We start from the raw sequence: 22,838 nt of genomic DNA on the forward strand, positions 1-22,838 counted from the left end.
CACCTTCCGCTGTGTACAGAGATAAGAGAGGCGAGAAACAGAGCAAGAGAGAGAGAGATGAAAGGAAGAGAGACTACCTACCATTCAACAATGGAGCTTCCTTCAGATCCGGTGAAGCTTCTGCCAGAGAGCGAGAGAGGAGAGTCGAGATGCGGCTCGTTTTTTTTGTCAATTCGTCTTTATGAGTGATGAGGGAGTTGGGTGACAGTCTTTAGGTTTTGGTCCAAAAAATGTAAAAACAACAAATTGTTGTTATTACAAAAACGTTTTTAAATTCTTAAGTTGTTATAAATTTCTATTTTTGTTATAAAAAATAAGTGAAACAAAATGGATTTCTCAAACGTGTTTTCTGTGCTAATTGTGTGCTGGAAACATTAATAGCATAGAAACAACAGAAACAAAATGTTGTCAAACGATACCTAAGTGAAACAAAAGTAAATATGAAGGAATTAGAAAATGATGGATATGAACCACGTAGAAAGGACAAATGAAAAATACAACCTATGGACTACTACATGAAATATGTATCAATAAGAGAATGAGAAAGTGAGAAACAAAGAATGAACCTACCAAAATCATGGTCTGATACTATACATGATGAACTATTATGACACTTAGAATGGTATAGGGATGAATTCTAACTATGAGTTTTTAGCTTAAGCCTCTTGGATGGACTGAAATTGTATGTAGATTATAAGAACCTGGGGAATAATTATCACCTCCAATTCATGCCCACTCCAATTTCCTCCAATTCCTCACATAGGAGCGGAAATGACCACCCTACCCCACCTTGGGCAGGGGGTAGGGTGGTCATTTTTGCTCCTATGTGAGGAATTGGAGGGGATAACGATTCGGGGTTTGGGGGGGGGAACGTAATTAACAAGAGTAGATTAGACTTTGAGATTGAATAAATGGTAATTATTCAACCTAATGATTACGCCTAAACTAAATTAAATTAGTCAAATAAAACAATAGAACTTGAGATTTGATTAAATTAAAGAATTAAATAAAGTGAAGAGTTAGTTTTGTGATTTTTTTTTTATGAAATCAGAAGCAAATTTAAATAAAAAATTGAGTATAAGTCTGAGAAAGTTCCTGTAAAAGAGTCAGAGCACTTGGTAGATCTAGCCCTATTGGCCAATACATGAGCTGTCCTAACTACATCTCTACTAGTCTTTAATACATTAACTGATTCAAAAAACTCAAAAAGTGAAGATATGCTATAGAGTAGATGAAAGAGCTGCCACGGCCATTTGTGAAAATTTTCCCTTTTTTAGCCACACCTCCGTGTTTGCAGAATCTGTCCAAATGCTCAAGTGCTTGATGCTTTTTTGCATTGCTTTACTGATTCCTTGTTTGATAGCCCTTCCTTTTGCTTCATCTGCTGAATCTACGAGATCATGGTAAAAAAGAAGGCATAGTTCTCCTCATCAATTCATAAGATAGAAGCCCAACTACCTTAGTGTTGGTATGAAATTTACTTTTAGTAAAATCATCACTGTACAAAAAGATAAAAAGCCCAATACCGTATTTACGGAAAGAGATGAAATCCTAAATTCCATGGGTGAAAGAAACCAAACCATCCCAGAGAACTGACATTCAAAAAAGAGCTGCAACACACATTCCTCAGCATTTTTACATAGAACACAAGTGGTTTCTATGAGAAAACATTTATTAAGATAAGCTCTGGTTAGGATCCCATTGTGACAGCATTACCAAAGAAATACCGTAAATTTGGGGTGAACCTTCAACGTCCAAATGCTCTTCCAAAGAAAAGAAATAGAGGGATGGATGGGTGTGGATTCATTAGAGTTAAGTTTCAAGAGACATGAAGCTGCAATTATGGTGGAGAAGTTACCGGTTACCGAAAATGAAGCTGCAATTATGGTGGAGAAGTTACCGGTTACCGAAAAAGGGCAGAATAATTCATCTCTAGTGAAAGATGGAGAAATCTTCACATTAAGAATGACTTTGTTAATGTTGGAGGAGAAAATAGAAGAGTTAAAGAGAAACATTCCATACTCCATTGGTTCCTATTAGATCCGCAACCTTGGAGTACATGGTAGATGAATTCGGAAGATGAGGGATGGAGAATGAGGGTAGTGAAGGAATCCACGGATCCGTCCAGATGTTCACCAAATTACCAGAGCCGGTCCTCCCGCTGAGGAGATTTGTAAATGTGAGCAATATTTTTAATAGGGGAAGGTATTGGTACACGGTAGATTCCGTGCATCAATGCATTCAATAGGGGGCGGTATTTCATACAGGCCGTGTACATGCACGACCGTGTATCAAAACTTCTGCCTTTTTAATATTCTCCTCCAAAATTTAGAGCAGTTCTATGACAAGAAACCTCAAGCAGAGAAGAGTTATTAAACTATTTTGCTTTCCAAACTTTTTTTTTTTGGTAGAAGCTTTCAAAACTTGAAACCATAGGGTAGAAGGAATTTTTAACATTCTCCAGCAGAGATTTAAAAGTAGTGTGAGATTATGATTAGCACAGAACGAAAACCAAGGCCTCCACAGGATTTGGGTTGACAAAGATATTTCCAAGAGAAGAGTAAGTTGATAAACAGACTTGAACAAACTACTAAATGGACCTAAACACATATCTGAAGGATAGATACGAATATCATAAGCCCAATGCGCCAAGAGAGAGAGAGTCTAAATCCTTTCTTTTCCTCCATATCTAGTTAACCCACATAGGAAAGATTGATACCTGCAAGTCTCTTAACTTGTGTCAAGCTGCGTAAGCATTGGGTGCCAATCTTGGCTTCACCATGGCCGAGAGAGGCACAGCCTTATGCAAAGCAAGCCCAAATGCTTCATCCATATGGAGCTTAGTCCCCGGAAAAATCTTCCAATCAAAAGCATGCCCAAGGGTGCATGGTTCCTAATAGGGCTGCAACAGCGTCAGGTTGGGCCGGGCTTTGTAAAACCCTAGCCCAACCCTGAGTCCCCTTAGCTGGGCCCAGGCTTGACCCGAGTTTGACTTAGGGCCTAAAAAATCCAACCCTGACCTGCCTTCAGGGTCGGGCCGGGCTGACCCTGATTGGCTCTAATCATGGAGAGGGGGAAGGAAATGTGCTGGAATGGGCCGGGTAGAAAATTATCAATTTTATTTAAAATAACACTATAATAAAATGTATTATATCACATACTATCTTCATATATAATATATTATATAACAAAATGTGGATGACGTTAAAAGCTTATAATATATATATTATATCAATATATATTTTATAGTATAATTTAAAACAGGGTCGGGTCGGGCCTGGCCAGACTTAGCCTGAGGCCTCAACCCTGGCCCGACCCAACCCTGACTTAGGGCCAGAAATTTCCAACCCTGACCTGCCCTCAGGGCCAAATATCTCAGTCCAAGCCCTGTTCGGTCTCAGGGCGGGTTCGGGCCGACAGGGCCAAACTTGCACCACTAACTACTTCCTAATAGTATGTATTCCACCAACACAATCCCCATTCTCGTCCCTGCACAGATCCTTCTCCCAGCCCCAAATGGAATCAATTCGAAATCATTCCCAAAAGGATCAGATCAATCTTAGCATTCCTCCCACTCTAGAAGCTCTCGGGTGAAATCAATTGGGTTTTCCCACACATTGGGGTCTCTCCCTATTCCCCATATGTCGTTGACGCTTCAATTCAGATCCTCTACGGCGCAGCTGCCCGTAGCGGCCTATGCGGCGCAGACTGAGCCGCACGCGTAAAGACCGCCTTACCCCGCTCGAGCAAGGCATTTGGGCAGGGGTAAGGCGGTCTTTATGCGTGCGGCTCAGTCTGCACGCTTAGGCCGCTATGGGCAGCTGCGCCATAGAGGATCTGAATCCGTTAACATTTAGCCTAGTGTTCTTAGGTATGTAATAGCCGTTTACCTCACAAGGTTCAGTGGAGACTCGAGGGAGGTTTAATGGTGTTGATGGGTGTTTTTTGAAGGTCTCCTTGCTGACGACTTGAAGGTATGTGAGCTTTGGGATATCGGATTATTGAAGCCGGCAGTTTTTCATCATCTCTGCTAGTGCCCACTCAATTATACTCGATGATTATGTATCAGTTCCAGCTGAGAACAGGTTCTGTAAGGAGAAGAATGAGAAATGTTTCATATTTAACTCGGTGAGTCAAACTTAGGGTTACTGCCCATTTAATAGATGAAATGGAGGATCTAATTTTTTTTTGGGTGCATAAAGAAAAATTTAATATTAACATAGGCAAAGTACAGTAGAGTTTCTTATACAAAAGGAGGATTTCAGTCAAAAAATGAAGTAACAAGGGCATGAATTTTGATGGCCAGAATTCCTTAGAAGGATTTAGTAGCAAGGTTGGAATGATGCCATTGGAGCACCATATCTTGCTGATTGGGATCTGATCATCCTTCGGTTGATCAATTCCTACTAGAATGTCAACTAATTCTGCCTCCACTACGCTTCCAAAACTTGCAACTATCATTATAACATTTCCTTGAAACAAAATGCAAAAAGCCTATGCAGAGGACACTAGGGTTGGGTTAGCAACTCTTTAACAAATTAAAATATAATAGTCATAATAAGGAAGAGAGAGATTAGATAAATATTGATCAGAGATTAAAATAGAAGAAGAAAATAAATCATCCATGGTGGCAGACGATGGAGGGTTGATATTTAGATCACATAACCAATGAGAGACCTGATGAAGAACTATATGAGGATCAGGTTTAGTTAATCCTTTAAGGATTTTGTTCCGAATATTGCAAATAAATAAAAGATGAACACACAAAAAAACCATAACAATATGATTTTATCAAGGGATCCATTTGATAGGAGGGAAACATAGAAGGTTGTCAGTGAAGAGTGAGAGATGCATTCCGTTCATAGTCCCAAAGGACCTATAACCCATAAGCTTTTAGACCAATCATAGGAGATGAAGAGGTGCCAAATCGACTCTGCACCAGATCCACAAGAACATATTGTGGCTCAACTGGAATTCACTTTGAGTTAATTGCTTTAACTGAGATTCCTCTATGTAAAACACACCAAAAAAATAATTTAAATTTAAAATGTAATTTCATTTTCCAAAAGAATCACCACTACTTAGAAAGGTTAGATGCATAGGAAGGCCTAACATGGGATGCGGATCCTCTACTTTCGAGCTGCCCATATTGTGCCATGCGCCCCAAACACAGCAAGGCGGTAAAAAGACCACCCTACCCTTGCCTGAGCGCCTTGTTTGAGTGGGGATAAGGCAGTCTTTTCCACCTTATTGTGTGTGGGGCGCATTGAAGTAGGGGTAGCTCGGAAATAAAGGATCTGCATCCCCTAACATGTTGGGAAAAAAATTTAGCAGCTAATTTGATAGATAGTACACCTCCATTGGTCTGCAGTTCCAGGTAAAGCAATAAAAGTAATTTCATCAACAAAACAAATAGAAACTAAGGAAAAAAAAAAGTAAATCACGATTTCAACCTTTGTCAGAAGTCATCCCAATAACCTAAATGGATGAGTTAACCGAGGTAAAATTTAGAGGTAAAGTAGATACAAAAATAGAAAGAATCCATTGGTCGTCCCAAGAAAATGTGGACGATTTCATTCCCAATGTGAACTTGTGAGTAATCCTTTTAAGGGATGGAGGAACATGTGCAACGTTGTTCCATCTCCAAGAATCTCTCTTATTAAGGACCTTAGGGTTGAGGGGAGAAGAATTAAGGGAATACTTTGCTTTCAAAACCTTGGATCTATATTGATATTAACACATGGTAGGCAGTCGGTCTCTCTTGTCTGGTTGAAGTTGATAGGTCATTCATATTTTACCAAAAAAAAAAAAAATAGGTCATTCATAAAGTTTTGATGATTATTATCAAAAATAGTATATATGTATATATATAAAAGTGTACCACGAGTCCATAAATGGTGTCTAATTTTCTGGCATGGCAATTATTTGTGGTCTTTGAAAGATTGTTTAGACATTTTGACCATTAGGTAAAGGGTAGTTCTTAGAACATATATATTTATATATATATATTTTTTTTTTAGGAAAAGGGTTTTCTGGGCAAGCGACATAGAGAATTCCATATCTTTTTTTTTTGGTAAAGAGAAGCCCATCTCTAAGGCATGGTAAAGGGGCATCATATATTGAAGGGTAGTAAGGACATTTTATGTGAGGAAGAGAGAAACAGACAGAGTGAAACGCTTCAAGAAGATGGTATAGTACCGGTTCGCCTGGGAGATCGTTGAGGTGTCTCTACCAAGAGACGGCTTAGTACCAGGGGTTTGGGATATCGATGAGGGGGTGCAAACTTAGTCTCACATCGGCTAGGAAGAGATATCTTGAGCTATTGATAAAGAGTAGCATATATCCTCTACTTGAAATGATGCATTTTAAAGCTGTGAGGCTCGTTGGGCCAAAGCGGATAATATTATGCGTGCCAAGGTAAGGGCTCAGAGTACCCTACGAAAGCGGCCGCTTAGAGAACCTTTTCTTTTGTTCTTATTTGTGATACCACCAGGGATTTAGTAATCAGTATCGGAAATGGTATCAGTCTCGATCGATACTGATTTAGATCGGCCTCAGCCAATATGAATTTGGATCAGCCTCTATCAGACGGATTTACCCTTGGTTTTATTTAAAATTATCGATTGTTTTACCATTTTCCCTTAGTCTATACCGATAGACTGATATGGGACCAGCTAAGAATTAGTATAACCCCTACCAATACCGATACGAATCGATATATCTGGTCAATCCGATATCAATTCCTCAAACTATGGATACCACAGACTTTTTAAACCTCAAGGATTTAGTCATGTATTCATGTAAGACCTATTTTATGGGAATAACTACTAATTATGCATAGATCCCATCCCATGTATGTGAGTTACTCAATCAACCCTTAACTCTTTTTTTTGGTAAAGATCAACCCTTACTTTTGCTTCTTAGTATTCCTTAACTATTCTGTATTCTACCAAAAGAGAGAGAGAAAAAAAAAAAAACCTATTTTGTATCCCCTAGAATGCCAACTTATTCTAGGGAGAATCTTTACCTCTAGATTTTTTGCATCTCAACTAACTCCTATTATTTCTTTATTAAATTAAGTTTTGAACATGATAGAATAATACTACAGGGAGAATGTTCTATGTGCTGCAACTGTGCTTAGGCACATGGGCCTGCCACTCAAGGGGGCAGAGTGATCATTGCGCCTACCCCCATGTGCCTGGCCGTAGCCTGCGCTGCGGCATAGAGAACAACACCCCAATACCAAAAATTACCCATAATTGCTTGATTGAGATACACATCCTACTCATTCAATTTTTGTTCTTATAGAAACTTAATCAATTTGGAGCTAGCGTGCACGCTTCACATATGGTTGAGTGATGATATCTTACGTTTTTGCTTCCATAAATAATCTCCTAATACGGTTAGCCAATCACATGGAATCCACTCCTTTCTCTCTCTCTCTCTTTAATGGATTCTATGTGGTTGGCCAAGGTCGTCCGAGAATGTGAACTGCCTCTTTCAAGTACTCTTAAGAAGCTGCGATGAGGCAGTTACTATTACCTAATCACATTGCACATGTGAATACAGTATGTATATCGCCTTGTCATAATGAGCAAAATATTTATTTTTGTTTTATGCTTTCATTGTACTTCATATGTTTCTTGTAAGTTGGGGAGTCAAAGTTGGGATCGAACCGGGTAAATTGGCCCAAACTGAGCCAAAATCTTATTGGGCTGGTTTCGGTTTTGGGGATTATGACCCCAAAAACGAAATTTGAAAGCACCCGAAACCAAATCGAAACCAACTCAAAACCTAGACTGAAATTGAAGCCAAATCGATATACCCTGATAAGAAACCGATAACAACCCGAAACTCATTAAAAATCATATATATTTTTTATAATTTTATATAAATGTGTTTGATAAATCGAACCCAAACCAAACCAAAATCGAAACTGACCCGTTAATAAACCGATACAATAAATGATGTAAATCCGAAACCAAACCGAGCCGAAACTGAACTTTCCTTATTGGTTTGGTTTCGGTTTAACCAAATTCCCACACTGAAATCGACTCAAACTGAGCCAAAACCGACCCAAACCGACCGATTGACACCCCTACTTGTTGGCTCTACGAGTCAACTCACCTAATCACTAATCCGAGTCCTACTTAGCCCGGTGAGTCATCAGTGACTCAATCTCTGATTAATTTCCAGAATACTAATATTTTGAAACATTGTTATATCTCCAATGGTCCAGGTTCGATCGAATGTATGAGTGTTAGATTGGGTCGACCTAGTATAAAATAGGTTAAAGGGTTTAATTTAATGCATTTCATCATATGGCTCTACAACGGTGTTGTGCATCACTCTTATCGTCAGTAGTTCAGAGGTATTCCCCACCCTTTCTTTAGTTCTTTTAGTATTAGATTACTATTTTCCCTTGATTTTCACTGAAGCTAGGGCACATTTCAATATCATTTTCACCATTTTTCCGAACTGGAGTTTTCATCGCTTTTAGCTAATTTGAATCTTTCGATTTAATTGCTTTCAACTTGTTTTAGTTTATTTATATGTTTTCATTATACTTTCACCGTTGATTTTATCACTTTGCCTTTATTTTGAGTTTTAGATCCATTCCCTCTCCTTTTTTTGCGTTTTTCACCTCTTTTAGGATAAATTAGCATTAAGGGTATTTTCATAATTCCCCCCATGCAGAAATTTCCCTTTATTTGTTTCCATTATTTCTAATGTAATGTATGCTATTTTTCATCCTCAACATGTTCACCATGTACTTGTTTGCCATGATTCCCATGGCTTAATGCTTTATGTCGCCTATTTTTCATGTTTTGATCTTTGAATGACAAATCTCTAATTTTCAGCATGCCTATAAACATCTCCAGCATGGGTAGCATAGGAGTTATTCCTCTCCATTATATCATGTTTGATTTACATTCTAATATACTAACCTTGCGGGGCAAAGCGGGATTTAAGTATGCCATCCATCCTCTTTCTGTGAATTTTTTGTGTGTGATTTCCAAGCATGTTTGTTTGTTTATTTTAATTTTGGCTCATTCAAAAATATTCAACTTGGGGAAGAGTTCTTTTTATATATTTTTAGTTTGGTTTTAGACCCTGATCTAAGTGGCGACTCCTTCTTAATGAGACTTTGAGGTCTGGTTTCCTCTCCCTTGAAACCCATTGTCCTCACAAAAAGAGAGAGAGAGAGAGAGAAGAGATAACACAAAAATTTAGAGTGGTTCGGGCCCAACTGTAGTCTTACGTCCACCTCTATTAACTGATTCTTCTCCTAAGCAAGAATCAAGCCATTACACCAACTCAATCACTCTTTTAAATTGAATACTCGGACCACCCTGATCAAGAATTTACACTTGACACATACAGACCAAGAATTTCCTTGTTGAGGCTTAACTTACAACAAAATATGGCTTCTTTCTTTAAGCCCGATATTGTAATACCTTTAAAGCACAGTTTTGGTCAATAGAAGACGTCTATCTTTTGAATATACAATGCAACTCTTTCTCAAGATGATGTAAACACTTGAGCATAGTTACAACAGCAACTACTCATGATATACATGATAAAACATAGTTCCTCTCAAGATGATCACAAGTTTTAGCTCTTCACACTTGCTATTTTCTGAAGATTGTATTAATTAATTCATAAGATCAAGAGACTCCGTCTTTTTATAGGCAAATGAATGAATTGTTAAACTTGCTGTTAGAGTCAACCACAATTTCTCCTTTGAATATTTGAATTTACTTTCCATTCCCAAGAGAAAACTAGAAGTTGGAGAACCACAATTTCTCCTTTTATTTAAAAATCGTAAAGAGATAAAATACAAGAGAAATAGGAATTAACAAACCTAGATAGGAAAGGAAAGATTATAAACTACAAGTATCTTAACTTATATCAAACCTAGCTTCAATGATCTCCTCTATCCCAAACAAGTCCATAAACATCTTCTGTTAGGGTTTAGGGTTTAAGCACAAGGTTGCTTAAAGCAATACACCATGCATATCAAGTTTGGAATAAACAGGTTGCTACCTCCAGCTAATATTTATAGAAAAGACTAGGGTTTTTAGGTTAGATGGGTTCTATCCAATGGAACCCACCACACCCTGATTCCTTATTCAAGTAGACTTATATTAGAACATATATTAGGGTTATAGAATATACCCAGCATCCTCTACCACTTAAAAAAACCCATATCAAGCTGTGTAAGCATTGGGTGCCAATCTTGGTATCACCATGGCTGACAGAGGCACAGCCTTCTGTAAAACAATCCCAAATGCTTCATCCATCTTGATCTCAGTACCCATAGGAATCTTCCAATCAAAAGAATGTATATGTGTTCCTAATATATACTCCACCAACACAATCCCCATTCTTGTCCCTGCACAGATCCTTCTCCCAGCCCCAAATGGAATTAATTCGAAATCATTCCCACGAGGATCAATCTTAGCATTCCTTCCACTCAAGAACCTCTCTGGTGTGAAATCAATTGGATTCTCCCGCACATTTGGGTCTCTCCCTATTCCCCATATGTTGACACTTAACCTTGTGTTCTTAGGTATGTAATAGCCGTTCACCTCACAAGCTTCAGTAGAGATTCGAGGGAGGTTTAATGGTGTTGATGGGTGTTTTCTGAAGGTCTCCTTGCAAATGGCTTGGAGGTATGGAAGCTTTTGGATATCAGATTCTTGAAGCCGGCGGTTTCGACCAATCGCTTCGTCCATTTCTGCATGTGCTTTTTGGAAGATTGTTGGGTTTTTCATCATCTCTGTTAATGCCCATTCGATTATGCTGGATGATGTATCGGTTCCAGCTGAGAACAGGTTCTGTAAGAAGCAGAAGAATGAGAAATGTTTCATATTTAACTCGATGAGTCAAACTCAAGATTAAGACCGATTTAATAGATGAAATGGAGGATCTATATTGATATTAACACCTGCTAGGCAGTCTCGTTTGTATGGTTCAAGATGATATATCATTCATAAAGTTTTGATGATTGGTATAAAAAAATAGTATATATGTAAGTACTAATGGCAATTATTTGTGTGGTCTATGAATGATTCTTTAGACATTTTGACCATTAGGTAAAGGTTAGTTCTTACTATTAGTTGGAAAATCAGGTTTTTTTATTCGATTCGTCTTTCAGAAAAATCTGGTGACTTGGCCTTATCAAACCCAGTCAAGACGAGTCATGTTGTCGTTTTTTTTAATTTTTTTATAAATGCAATCAATATGTATAAATTAATAAAAAAAAATAAGAAAAATACAGGGAAAATGAGAAAACCCAAAAAAAACAAGAAAAACAGGAAATTGCATATCAATGCATTTCGAGTTTATATTATTGAATAAGAGAAGAGAGTCAACGAGTTGAGGGTTTCTTACTGTTTTAAAATACGGATTTACTATTTTGCTCAACTTTGGTTCTAAGTGAATCGGATTTATGATTTTCTTTTAAAACGACTAAACTCGCCAAGTTTATCATGACTTGGGTACAATACCGAGTCTTGTTTGACTCGGACGATTTATGACCCAATTTTGTCATTTTTTACCATGGCTTAGTCTACGCGACTCTTGATCAGGTTTTCCAAAATTTTGACTCGACTCGAGCGACTCGCCCTAGTCAAAACTTGGTTTTCCAACTATTTCTTAAAAGTTTTTTTTTTTTTTTTTTTTTGATACCCCAGGGATTTAGTAAAATCAATATTGGTCTCGGCTGATATCAATTTGGATCTGACCGTATTGCGTGGATTTGCCCTTGGATTCATTTAAAAATTGATATTTTAGGATTTTACCCTTGGTTGTACTGATCCATTACTATAGGATTGGTCAGGAATCAGTATCGACCCCTCGTGGATGTAATCATGTATGAGAAGAATAAATTTTCTAATTGAGCAAATTACTTAGACCTCCCCTGACCTTTCTGACAATTCAGGGAACCTTCCCTGCCCTTCTGACAACTACTCAGACCTCCCTTACTTTTCAAACCGAGCTTCACTTAGCACCAGGCCGTTAACGGTGTTAATAATTAACCTGATGTGACCAAAATGCCCTTACTTACAAAACACAACAACAACACACCTTTTCCTTTCTTCTTGCTCCTCCTCTTCTTCTTTTTCCTCCTGCAAACCTTGAACCCAGATGAGATGCAACAACACTCTTCTCTCCAAAACCCACCGTCTCATCCTTCTCGTTTCGCTTCCACGGCTTCAGATGCCCTTCAAGGCAGGGGAGGTTCCCATAAATAGAGAAAAAGAAGATGAGTGTGGATTCCGTCCCTTTGAACTCCCATGGCCACATTGATGAGCAGATTTCTCAGCTTATGCAGTGCAAGCCTTTGTCCAAGCAAGAGGTTCCCTTATTGCGTTAGAGCGAATTAGATCACTTGCAGAACAATTGTAGGGCAAAAAACCCACGATCTCATCAAATTGCACTCCCAGATTACTAGAGAAAACCCTTACTGAACCCAAATCCTAGATCACTAACAAATGAAAGCAAAATGAACAAACAAAATTATGTTTCCAGACGGAGACACTTAATCCTCACATCAATTTTTTTTTCTAACTTTGTAGGTTCTCTTCGGTAATGCTATTATCTACCTGAAGACCATGGAGTTATTTGGCTATCTACATTAATTTTTTTTGTAACTTTGATCTGGCGGTGCTGCTAATTCGATTCATTTTATTTTCCTTGGTACTCTCAAGCTGGCTGCTTCTGTTAATTGAAATTTAGGACTGTTTTGGGCCTTTAGTTATGAACACTCGATCCTTGGTTGAAGACTGATCTGGGTTAATTTGTCTCATTGAAGAATCTCCACTGGCGGTACCCTGTTTTTGGGTATTTTTCTCCATATTTTCTTTCTGCAATTAATCTGAATCTGTCCATCAGATTCAGCTGTCCTTCCAGTGTTTTATTATAGCCCTTAATTTGGAGGGTCCTTTGATCTGATTTTGGTGGCAACATGCCCCTCAAATTGAAAGTAATTTGATATCACCCAAAATGTGGGTGTTTTATCTTCGGAATTGTTTTTTGTTCACTGGTTGTTGTACTCTTAATTAGATCAGTGTCATTCTGTGATGATTTCTTCTTCCTTTGGTTAATTACTTATACTCAGGCTTGGGGTTTAATTATATATTGGATCCTACAGTTTTCGATGCCTTCTTGCTCGCGACTATGGAACTCATTGGAGGATCTCATTTCTCAACGATAGCTTGGATCAATGCTCCATCTCTGGCCGGAAAAGCTTAGAACTTGTTTCAGTTCCATTGCTGATAATCCAGATGGGTTTGCAGGAAAAATCTTTTCCTGGGGATGCAATAGATTTTTTTTTTTTTAGATAAATCCTTTCTATTTGCAGGTTAGGGTTGAGTTGAGAGATTTTGGGAGGTAGAAGATGACGATGGGATTTGACTTACCTATTCATTAAGAGCAATGGTAGAGAGATAGAAAAATTTAAGATGTTTCTCAGGTGGAAGAGTGGGGATTGCGATTTGCGTGGATGGGGTTGCAGAGGGGTGGGAGCAAGTGGATTTGCAGGAGGAAGAAAAAAGGGAAAGAGTCTAAGGGCAATAGGGTAACTTCCTATAGGTAAAAAAGTTATAATTAGCATTTTTTTTTTTGGTTTTTTCACATTCCGTTACCTATCGTTAAAAAATCAACGGACTGGGGCTAAGTGAAGCCCAGTTTGAAAAATAAGGGAGGTCTGAATAGTTGTCAGAAGGGCATGGGTGGTTCACTGAATTGGCAGAAAGGTCAGGGGAGGTCTAAGTAATTTGCTCTTTCTAATTTTATAAGACCTAATTTATGGGAATAAACTATTTTTTTATGTTTTTTGGGTAGAAGAATTAACTACTAACTATGCATAGTGAGATACTCATATAGCATTGGCCACATGTGTGAAATCCATTTGAGGATAACAAACATGCCAATTTTATGGGGAAAAGAATGGTACCTGATCGTGTGGCCATTAACCTAGACACGAGGGGCATGAAATGACCAGCCCATCATATCCCATGGAAAGGCAGACATCCCGCCCTCATGACCCTTGTGTGTATGCTCCCATTGGCCCTTGCGTTGATACAGGTGCCACATGACCAGATATTGTTCTCTTGCCCCAATTTTATATGCCACAGTGAAACTAAATCAACCCTTACTTTTGGTTCTTAGTATTGCTGAACTAGTTTGTATCCCTGGCCTAAATGCTATTTATTCTAGGGAAAATCTTTACAATTAAAAAATTCATAAAATTACAAAAATATAACCCTTGGATGTTTGTCTTATAGGTTTGAAAATGACATCCAGATCTATTCCATTTCAACTAACTTTTATTATTTCTTCCTTAAATGTAGTTTTGAACATGACAGTATAATTCCCGAAAATGCCAACGATTGCTTGATTGACATAGTCATCATAGAGTGCGGTTCTAGTTCACGTACGAGAACCATCTCATACATCTACTTTGTGGGTTCCATCAGGTCGGCACAAGGGTGTACGAGATCCCGTACATGAACATGAGCTGAACTCATCATCATACTCATTTAATTTTTTTTTTATAGGAATTAAATCAATTTGGAGCATGTACGCCTCACATATTGTTCAGTGATGATATCATATCTATCGCTTTTGTTTCCATAAGTATTCTTTTAGGAAAACTAACTCCTCTAGTTCCTGTCGGCTTAGTTCCCCAGTTCTTCTAATAAGAGGGGGAAGTGGACCCCACCTGGATAGAGTGTTCGGGCAAGGATAGGATGGTCATTGCAACCCCTTGTTAATGGGACGGGAAACTTGAGGAATTAGAGGAGATAAAGATCCTTTCAATGTAATCTCATACGTCCTTAACCAGTCACATAGAGTGATGGAATCCACTCCTTTCTCGTACCAAATGTGGTCCGGCCTCTTTCAAGTACTCTTAAAGGCTGCAATGAGACAACGCTTCACATGGACTGATGGAATTCACTCCTTTCTCGTGCCAAATGTGGTCCAGCCTCTTTCTTTTTTTGGTAACAAGTTCAGCCTCGTTCAAGTATTCTTAAAGGCTGCAATGAGATACATGGGAGTGCTGGCGTAAGCCACACTCCCGTACAGAAAACTGCTTCACAAGTGAAGACATCTAAGTATGTATCCGCCTGTCATAGTAGGCCAAATATTTATTTTGTTTTGTGTTTTCATTGTCCTTCATATGTTTCTTTTTGACTCTATGAGTCAACTCACCTAATCACCAATCCGAGTCCTACTCAACCCGGTGAGTCATGAATCATGAGTGACTCAATCTTTGATCATTTCTAGAATACTAATATTTTGAAACATAGTTAAGTGTCCAATGAGATTCGTTCTAGTGTATATGTGTTATATTAGATCGACCTAGTATGAGATAGGTTAAAGAGCTTAATTTAATGTATTTCATCAACTTTGGATCTTTAGACAAATCGATCAAAAGTACCTAACAAACATATACAAACTAGAAGTGTTAAAACGGCTACATACCAGGAGTAGGGCCTTAATGTTGATATCAGAAAGCCTCTCGCCTTCCGAGTTCCCCTGGTTGGCGAAGACAACATCAAGAAAATCTGGCTTCCCTTTTCGCTCTTGAGCCGACGCTTCGTGCTCCTTAATCATCTTTGTAATGAGAGAGTCCCATTTCTTGTGCAACTTCTTCATTCTTCCTTCAATCCCTTGTAAATCCATCCACGCAATGGACCGAATAAAATTGCCGATATTGAATAACCCAGCCGATGTCATCAACTCAACCACCATATCCTTGAACTCGTTTGATTCCTCCCCATTTATTTCAAAAACTCGGCGACTCAGTATGATCTTCCCAATCATATTCGCCATCGCATATGTCAACATCTCCGGCACCACCACGGGCTCTCCCCGGTGATTCGATTCACGCATGGCTCGTATCATGTGGCCGAGCCCAACGGTACGGACATGGGCCAAGTCTTCCAAGGCCTTACCACCAAGCATATGAAAGTTGCTCAGCTTCCGAAGTAACTTCCAACGAGGCCCATAATCAGCAAACACCATATCTTGCGCATCATACGCAAGATGGGTGGCGCCGGTGTTGGGTGGCCTATTTGAGAAGTTCAAGTCAAGTGTCTTGAGAAAGACACATGCGGCATCGGGCGTAGACGCCACAACCATGCCGCACGTACCCATCTTGAGGTACATGACTGACCCATACTTTTGGGCCAACTCAAATAAAGCCACATGAGGCATTTTGCCGAGCAGTGGCAAAGCACCAATGAGTGGCCAACCTTTTGGGCCTGGTGGGAGTGGCCGTTGGGGCTTGGAGATGATACGTTGGATGAAGTAGCTAGTGATGAAGAAGAGGATTGAAGATGCCAAGAGCTCTCGCAGGAGAACCAAGTTGAGCACCATTATTGTTGCAGGCCTCTTGTGAGTATTGAGAGAAAAGGGCTTAGCTTAGTTCTCCCTAAATAGGAATGTTTAGGAGGAGGAAAGTAAAGCTTGTTGATCACGTGGAGCTACTGCTCTTTCAAAGTCTTGGAGAATCAGAAATTTAACAAACCAACACTCTCTCTCTCTCTCTCTCTCTCTCTCTCTCTCTCTCTCTCTCTGTCTCTGTTTAGAAATATAAAATGCAAGAGACCATATAGCTCTACCAGTCAAAACACTAGAAATGGGTAGGGCCAAAAAAATCATATGCCACTCGTGTAATACTTGGAACCACTAATTGGGATATGGATGGAGTCTCGCTAAGTAAAGAGAGTTGTAGATTCGTAGAACAGGCTGGTTGTAAATCAACATGCGCTAGCGCGCTACAACTAAACTAGCAACCTACGGAAAAATGCTAGCGCGCTACAACCAGCATTTTGAAGCCAACAAACAGTGCATCCTTACTATTCTTAAGTAAATAGAATAGCTCGAAAACCCCTAACCTGCAAACGGATGGTGGTCTACAATCACAAAGAAAAGACCTTACTATTACTTACTCATAGGTTTATAGTTGGAAAAAAAATGTAATTGAAATCGGAAAAAGATCTTCTGTAGTGTCTTAATTTGGCGGTGCACTGTAGTGCGGGCTTGAGAGCTCGACATGTGAAAGATACGACATCCAATGGTGCCGAGCTCGAAAAGAAAAGAAAAAAGAAAGGATTTTTGACAAATGCCTCCTTGAAAATGCCCATTTGTCCAAATGCACCTTTACAATTTTTTTAATAGCAAAATCCCCCTTACTTTCAAAACTTTGTAGCACTTTAGTCCAGTCCATTAATTTGTGACGTTAGACGTTAGTTTCAAGGAATCTAATGAACAAAATGCCCTTCTGATAAAAATCACTAAAATTGAAGAATAAAATGATCAAATTGCCCTCATCTTCCCCAAATCGTTTAGGGTTTGAAACTGAAACTTTTTTCCTCCAAATCGTTTAGGGTTCAAACCCATCTAGAAAGCAAGAGATCAGGAAATATTGTCAGCCTGATTTTATTGTCTAGGCAGTCCGTTGATATCTTCCCCAAATCGTACGGAAAAGAAATAAGAACCAGGAAATTTTGGATCGCAAGGAAAAGGAATAAGAACCAGAGGAAATTTAATAACTTAAATAAAACAGCTCGAATTGACCTGAAACTTCAACCGAAGTGTAGTTCAATAGGTAGTGTAGGTCTGCATAATTTGAAACAATTCCGATGGTTGGATATGGAGTTTTGAAGCAATTCTTCTGCAACTAGGAAACTAGAAAACAAGCCAGAATAACAGAATAGATGTTGGGATTTTCAAAACTTAAAACAGAATGAAACAGAGGTTCAAATTGATGGATTGATGGTAAGCAGTATTCAAGTAGATCAAATTAGAAATTTAAGAATATGCAGGATTTGACTTGAAATAGGAAACCAGTAATCGATTGAAGGTTTATGTCTTTAAAATAAAATTTAAATCTGAAAATCCTTGAAAACAAATTGATGGAAATACGGCAGAGTTTAATCAATAAATAGTTCTGCAACCAGGATTCTAACTAGAACATCTTGAAACTTAACTTGAAAGAATAGTAAATTGCAGGAATTTCCTGTTTATCGAGTTTTCCTTTGACTAATTCCAGGTACATGTCCTGATTCCTCTCTATGTTTTATTGAAAACCTGATGACTTTAAACAACTAAGTGTGAGCACTGCTCTCGTAATGGTTGTAATTAAACGTTTTATTCCCAAATATTTGTAAGGTTCAGTCGAATTTCAAAATGTCTAAGGTGGAGATAGATGTTCCTCCCAAGGGTGGTTTTAGTTTCGATCTCTGCAGAAGAAATGAAATGCTTCTGCAAAAGGGTATCAAGGTTCCTTGTTCTTTCAGGAAGACAAGAACAATCATTGTTGGTCTAGTTTTCCATGGACAATTAATTCCTTAATCTGATCTCTTGCTTTTCAGATGGGTTCAAACCCTAAACGATTTGGGGACAAAATTTTCAATTTCAAATCCTAAAGGATTTGGGGAAGATGAGGACAATTTGATCATTTTATACTTTAATTTTAATGAGTTTTTATCAGAAGGACATTTTCATCATTAAATTCCCTGAAACTAATGTCCAACGTCCCAAATTAACTGACTAGACTAAAATGCTACAAAGTTTTGAAAGTAGGGGAATTTTGCAATTAGAAAAGTTGTAGGGGTGCATTTGGACAAATGGGCATTTTCAGGGGGACATTTGTCAAAACCCCAAAAAAAAACTGCCTTGCATCAAGCTCACACCATTGATTGAAGCTTTTTCTATGTATCGAGCTCTCAGGGCCGCACTGTAGTGCACCACCAAATGCCTGCACTGGAGAGGATTTTAATCAATTGAAAAATATATATATCAACTACCACTCAAGACATTGAATCATCTATTCTGAGGAAGCACTATCTGTCCATTCAGGAATCCATCACACCCTCAGGGTGGGTTATTCCCATATTCAGTTGGAATCAGATAAAGCTGAGACTACCGACCTGTTTAAATACCAAAGGCCAGCTCCAACATCTATTTATTCTTAGCATTCAAGCCATCTTAAAGCTTGCCTCTTCTTCCAATGAATGTGTATTCAGCTTTAGGGAAGTTAATGTTATAGCTCATTCAATTCCCTAGCTCTTTTACCCCCCCCCCCCCGAAAAAATTCCCTAGCTTGGAATGTCCTCTCTATAACATGTAAGACAGTCTGATCACACTTCACTTCTTAGCTTCATCTAGTATGTGCATTAATTTTTTTAACCTCATGAATGATATTCTTATTTATTTTGGAAAAAAAAAGGGTATTGTTCACTTTTTTTTCCCCCTTCTTTTGCATGAAAATCAAATAGAGTTCTTCATGTGATGGATGTATCAGAAACTATTCAAACATTTATAGGCTCAGTTAATACTTAACAATTCTAGGCCCAAAGCTTGATATGTGAGTCTTAGACCATGATTTTTTTCTTTTATTAAACAGAGCTTTACCGATAAGACAAGAATGAGTAGCACACATGGATTCTGAATTACAAGCTTCAAGAAGCCATAGAGTGCAAATGAGTCAAATAGTCCTACACGTCAAAGACTAAGCCCTCCTGGAAAGGGTGTCTGACAAACTATTTCCCTCCCTCGAAATAAAAGCAAAAGTACATAATTCCAAATTAGATGTCAATTGAGTAATATTCTAGATAATAGGAATCACTGATATTGGCGAGTCAGAGCGATCGCCAATGAGGATAGAGATCAATACTTTGTTATCATATTCAACAATTAGATGGTCCCAACTATCTTCAATAACACAGAGAGGACTTGTCCGAATCACCATTGCAAATGGTTGATATTAGTGTTTGAACTTCACGGTTTTCATTATGATTCAAAATCCTCAATTACATTATGTGAGATATGTGATATATATACAAAGGATGGAAATTAGTAATAGAATCCTAATAAAATGCAATTTCCAAAGAGAGAGGTAGGAATAAAAGGAAAGACTTGAGGTGTAAGGGTTGATAAAGATGAGAACCAAATATACACATTGGCTGTATATTCATTCGGTTCGGTTGATACACCCCCTCAAGCGGATGATTCGAATGGACAGATCTTCAGCTTGTCCTGAAGAAACTGAAAACGATTCGAAGAGAGACCCTTGGTGAAAATGTCAGCTAGTTGATCAGCAGTGGAGATGAATTAAACCGATAGTTCTTTCTTTGCAACCTTGTCACAAACAAAATGGAAATCAATTTTCACTTTGGAGAAGGATTGGATTGGCGGTAAAAACAATTGGCAGTGTGATGGTTGTTTCTGTTACATATATTGCACCAAAGGCGACCTTGGTTTTGGAAGCGGCCTCCCCGACCACGGCCACGACCACCACGTGAGGAGCTACGATCAGCAGCAAGAGGGCAACTTGAGTCAGTGGTAGATCCGGTAGAAGAATTTCGGTTGACTATATTTGTTGTTGGAGTGGCGGCAGTTGCAGAGAAATCAACAAGAGTAAGCTTCTTTAACGCAAAGCTATGTACAAACTCATGGCTGAGAAGGAGTGAATGTAATTCATCATACTGGATTGGATCTGGGCGTCCCATTAGCACAGGAACCATCTCTTTGAATTTAGTGCGAAAAGCATGAAAAATATGCACGTTGAAATCAGCTGCAGACAAAGGGGAACCAGCGGCAGCGAGTTCATAGGAGATACTCTTGGCGCGGTGAAGGACTTCTGAAACAGATTCTTCTGGTTTATGAATAAGATCATGAAGAGCTAGGTGTAAGGATTGAAGACGTGTGGTGGACGCAGAGGCATAAGTACGGAGAAGGGTCTCCCATATTGCGCAACTTGAGGTTTTGCCAATGATCGTAGGAAAAACTTCATCGGAGAGAGAAGAGATAAGAAGACTTCTGGTGAGTGCATCCTGTTAACGCCAGTTAGCGGTAGCGAGTTCATAGGAGATACTCTTGGCGCGGTGAAGGACTTCTGAAACAGATTCTTCTGGTTTATGAATAAGATCATGAAGAGCTAGGTGTAAGGATTGAAGACGTGTGGTGGACGCAGAGGCATAAGTACGGAGAAGGGTCTCCCATATTGCGCAACTTGAGGTTTTGCCAATGATCGTAGGAAAAACTTCATCAGAGAGAGAAGAGATAAGAAGACTTCTGATGAGTGCATCCTGTTAACGCCAGTTAGCGGCAGCCACGGGTTCAGTAGGATAAGGAATGGATCCGTCAAGGTAACCAAATAGCTTTTGGCCTTCAAGAAAATGTTTGAGTTGGGTTTTCCAGAACAAGAAGTTCTTGGAATTGAGCTTTACCGAGAGATAGTGGTGGGCATGGGGAATGGAAGAGATGGAAGAGGATAGAAGGATGATGGTGGATTCAGCGGTGGTGGGTGATTCACTAGTGGGTTCAACCATGATGAAGAGGAAAAAAACAAGACTGTGGTTGCCGATGAATGAGAGAGAGGCCCTTTGGATCAATGTTCGTTGGAGCTTTGTGGCCCTGATACCATATTAGTGTTTGAACTTCACGGTTTTCATTATGATGCAAAATCCTCAATTACATTATATGAGATATGTGATATACGTACAAAGGATGAAAATCAGTAATAGAATCCTAATAAAATGCAATTTTCTAAAAGAGAGATAGGAATAAAAGGAAAGACTTGAGGTGCAAGGGTTGATAAAGATGGGAACCGAATATACACATTGGCTGTATATTCAGTTCGATTGATAGTTGAGAACATAGATAGTTCAAAGGCAACATGTAATGGATTACCGTATGATCACGAAAGATAAACTCAAGTCCTCCATTAATACTATTAGATAGAAGAGATGTAGTACAATTAAGCTTTATAGTTCCCATCGCAGGTGGTTGCCGTAACCTTTGTGGCTGATGGCATGTCATGCTAGCGTCCGGGATGCTATTTGGTTGTGGAGCTATACATGATTCTTGGAATTCCATGAAGGCTCGTTGAGGTTGTTGAATGACATCAACCAGAGACCATGTATGCCTTTTGAAAACAAAATCATTTTGTGCCCGCCTAATATACCATGCAATGAAACTGCAGAGTGTTACGGTCTTCCGATGTATTTTCTTCTCATGAACTCCCAAGGTTACCTAATCTTGGATCCAAATTTGTAAACTAGGTGTCACTGAAGTTGAGACAATATATAAGAGTGTGCTATCGAACCACACTGCCCTTGCAAAAGGACAAGATAAAAGGACTGATCAAGTGTTTCCATAGTCCCTTCACACTACATACATGTCATCTCCAATGGAACCTTCTGATGAGATAATGTTGCCACAATCACTAGGCCATCTACACAAGCACGCCAAAAGAAGGATCTAACTTTTGGTAAAATTTGACATGACCAAATTTGTTTCCACACTGCCGATGGAACCACTCTTCTTGATGTAGATGTTGATGTTGAAGACGAAGCATCTCTCATGATCTTAACACATAAAACATGATAAGCAAACTTGCCATTGTATCTTTCATTTGAGGCACCTCCCAATTCAAGGTATCAGTCCTTAGAAACAAGGATAGTCTTACAATCACTTGGATGAAAGTAGGCCTCTAATATTTGGAAATTCCAACATCTATTATGTTGATCAATAAGATCTGAAACAAGATGCAATGGACATATATCTAGACAATAATGTTGACCAATAAAATCGGAAAGACTTAGGATCCGTTGGTCCTCACAAATTATGATTTGGTCTCTTTTCTCAATTTACTAAAGAAGACCTAAAAGAAGTACTTTGCGGCTAACTAGAATACTCCTCCAAATCCATGACAGATGATGTTCTAATGTTGCTTGTAAGAAATCATATCTAGAATAATAAATTGCTTTCATAAACCGTGCCCGTCCAGGAGTAGTCCAGATATTTCCATAAAA

The 22,838-nt window shown here is 38.8% G+C and overlaps 1 protein-coding gene across 1 annotated transcript; it reads right to left on the minus strand.

Moving 5' to 3' along the window:
- Positions 1-10,189: 10,189 nt before the first annotated feature.
- LOC122642056 (flavonoid 3',5'-hydroxylase 1-like) lies at positions 10,190-16,397 on the minus strand. The gene is made up of 2 exons (XM_043835453.1): positions 15,496-16,397; positions 10,190-10,841 (listed from the first exon to the last, which is right to left on the minus strand). Exons 1-2 carry the CDS (start codon positions 16,390-16,392, stop codon positions 10,212-10,214), a joined length of 1,527 nt encoding a protein of 508 aa, XP_043691388.1. The 5' UTR covers positions 16,393-16,397; the 3' UTR covers positions 10,190-10,211.
- Positions 16,398-22,838: the final 6,441 nt, after the last annotated feature.

The sequence above is a fragment of the Telopea speciosissima genome, chromosome 10, assembly GCF_018873765.1.
Source record: "Telopea speciosissima isolate NSW1024214 ecotype Mountain lineage chromosome 10, Tspe_v1, whole genome shotgun sequence".
Taxonomy (NCBI): domain Eukaryota; kingdom Viridiplantae; phylum Streptophyta; class Magnoliopsida; order Proteales; family Proteaceae; genus Telopea; species Telopea speciosissima.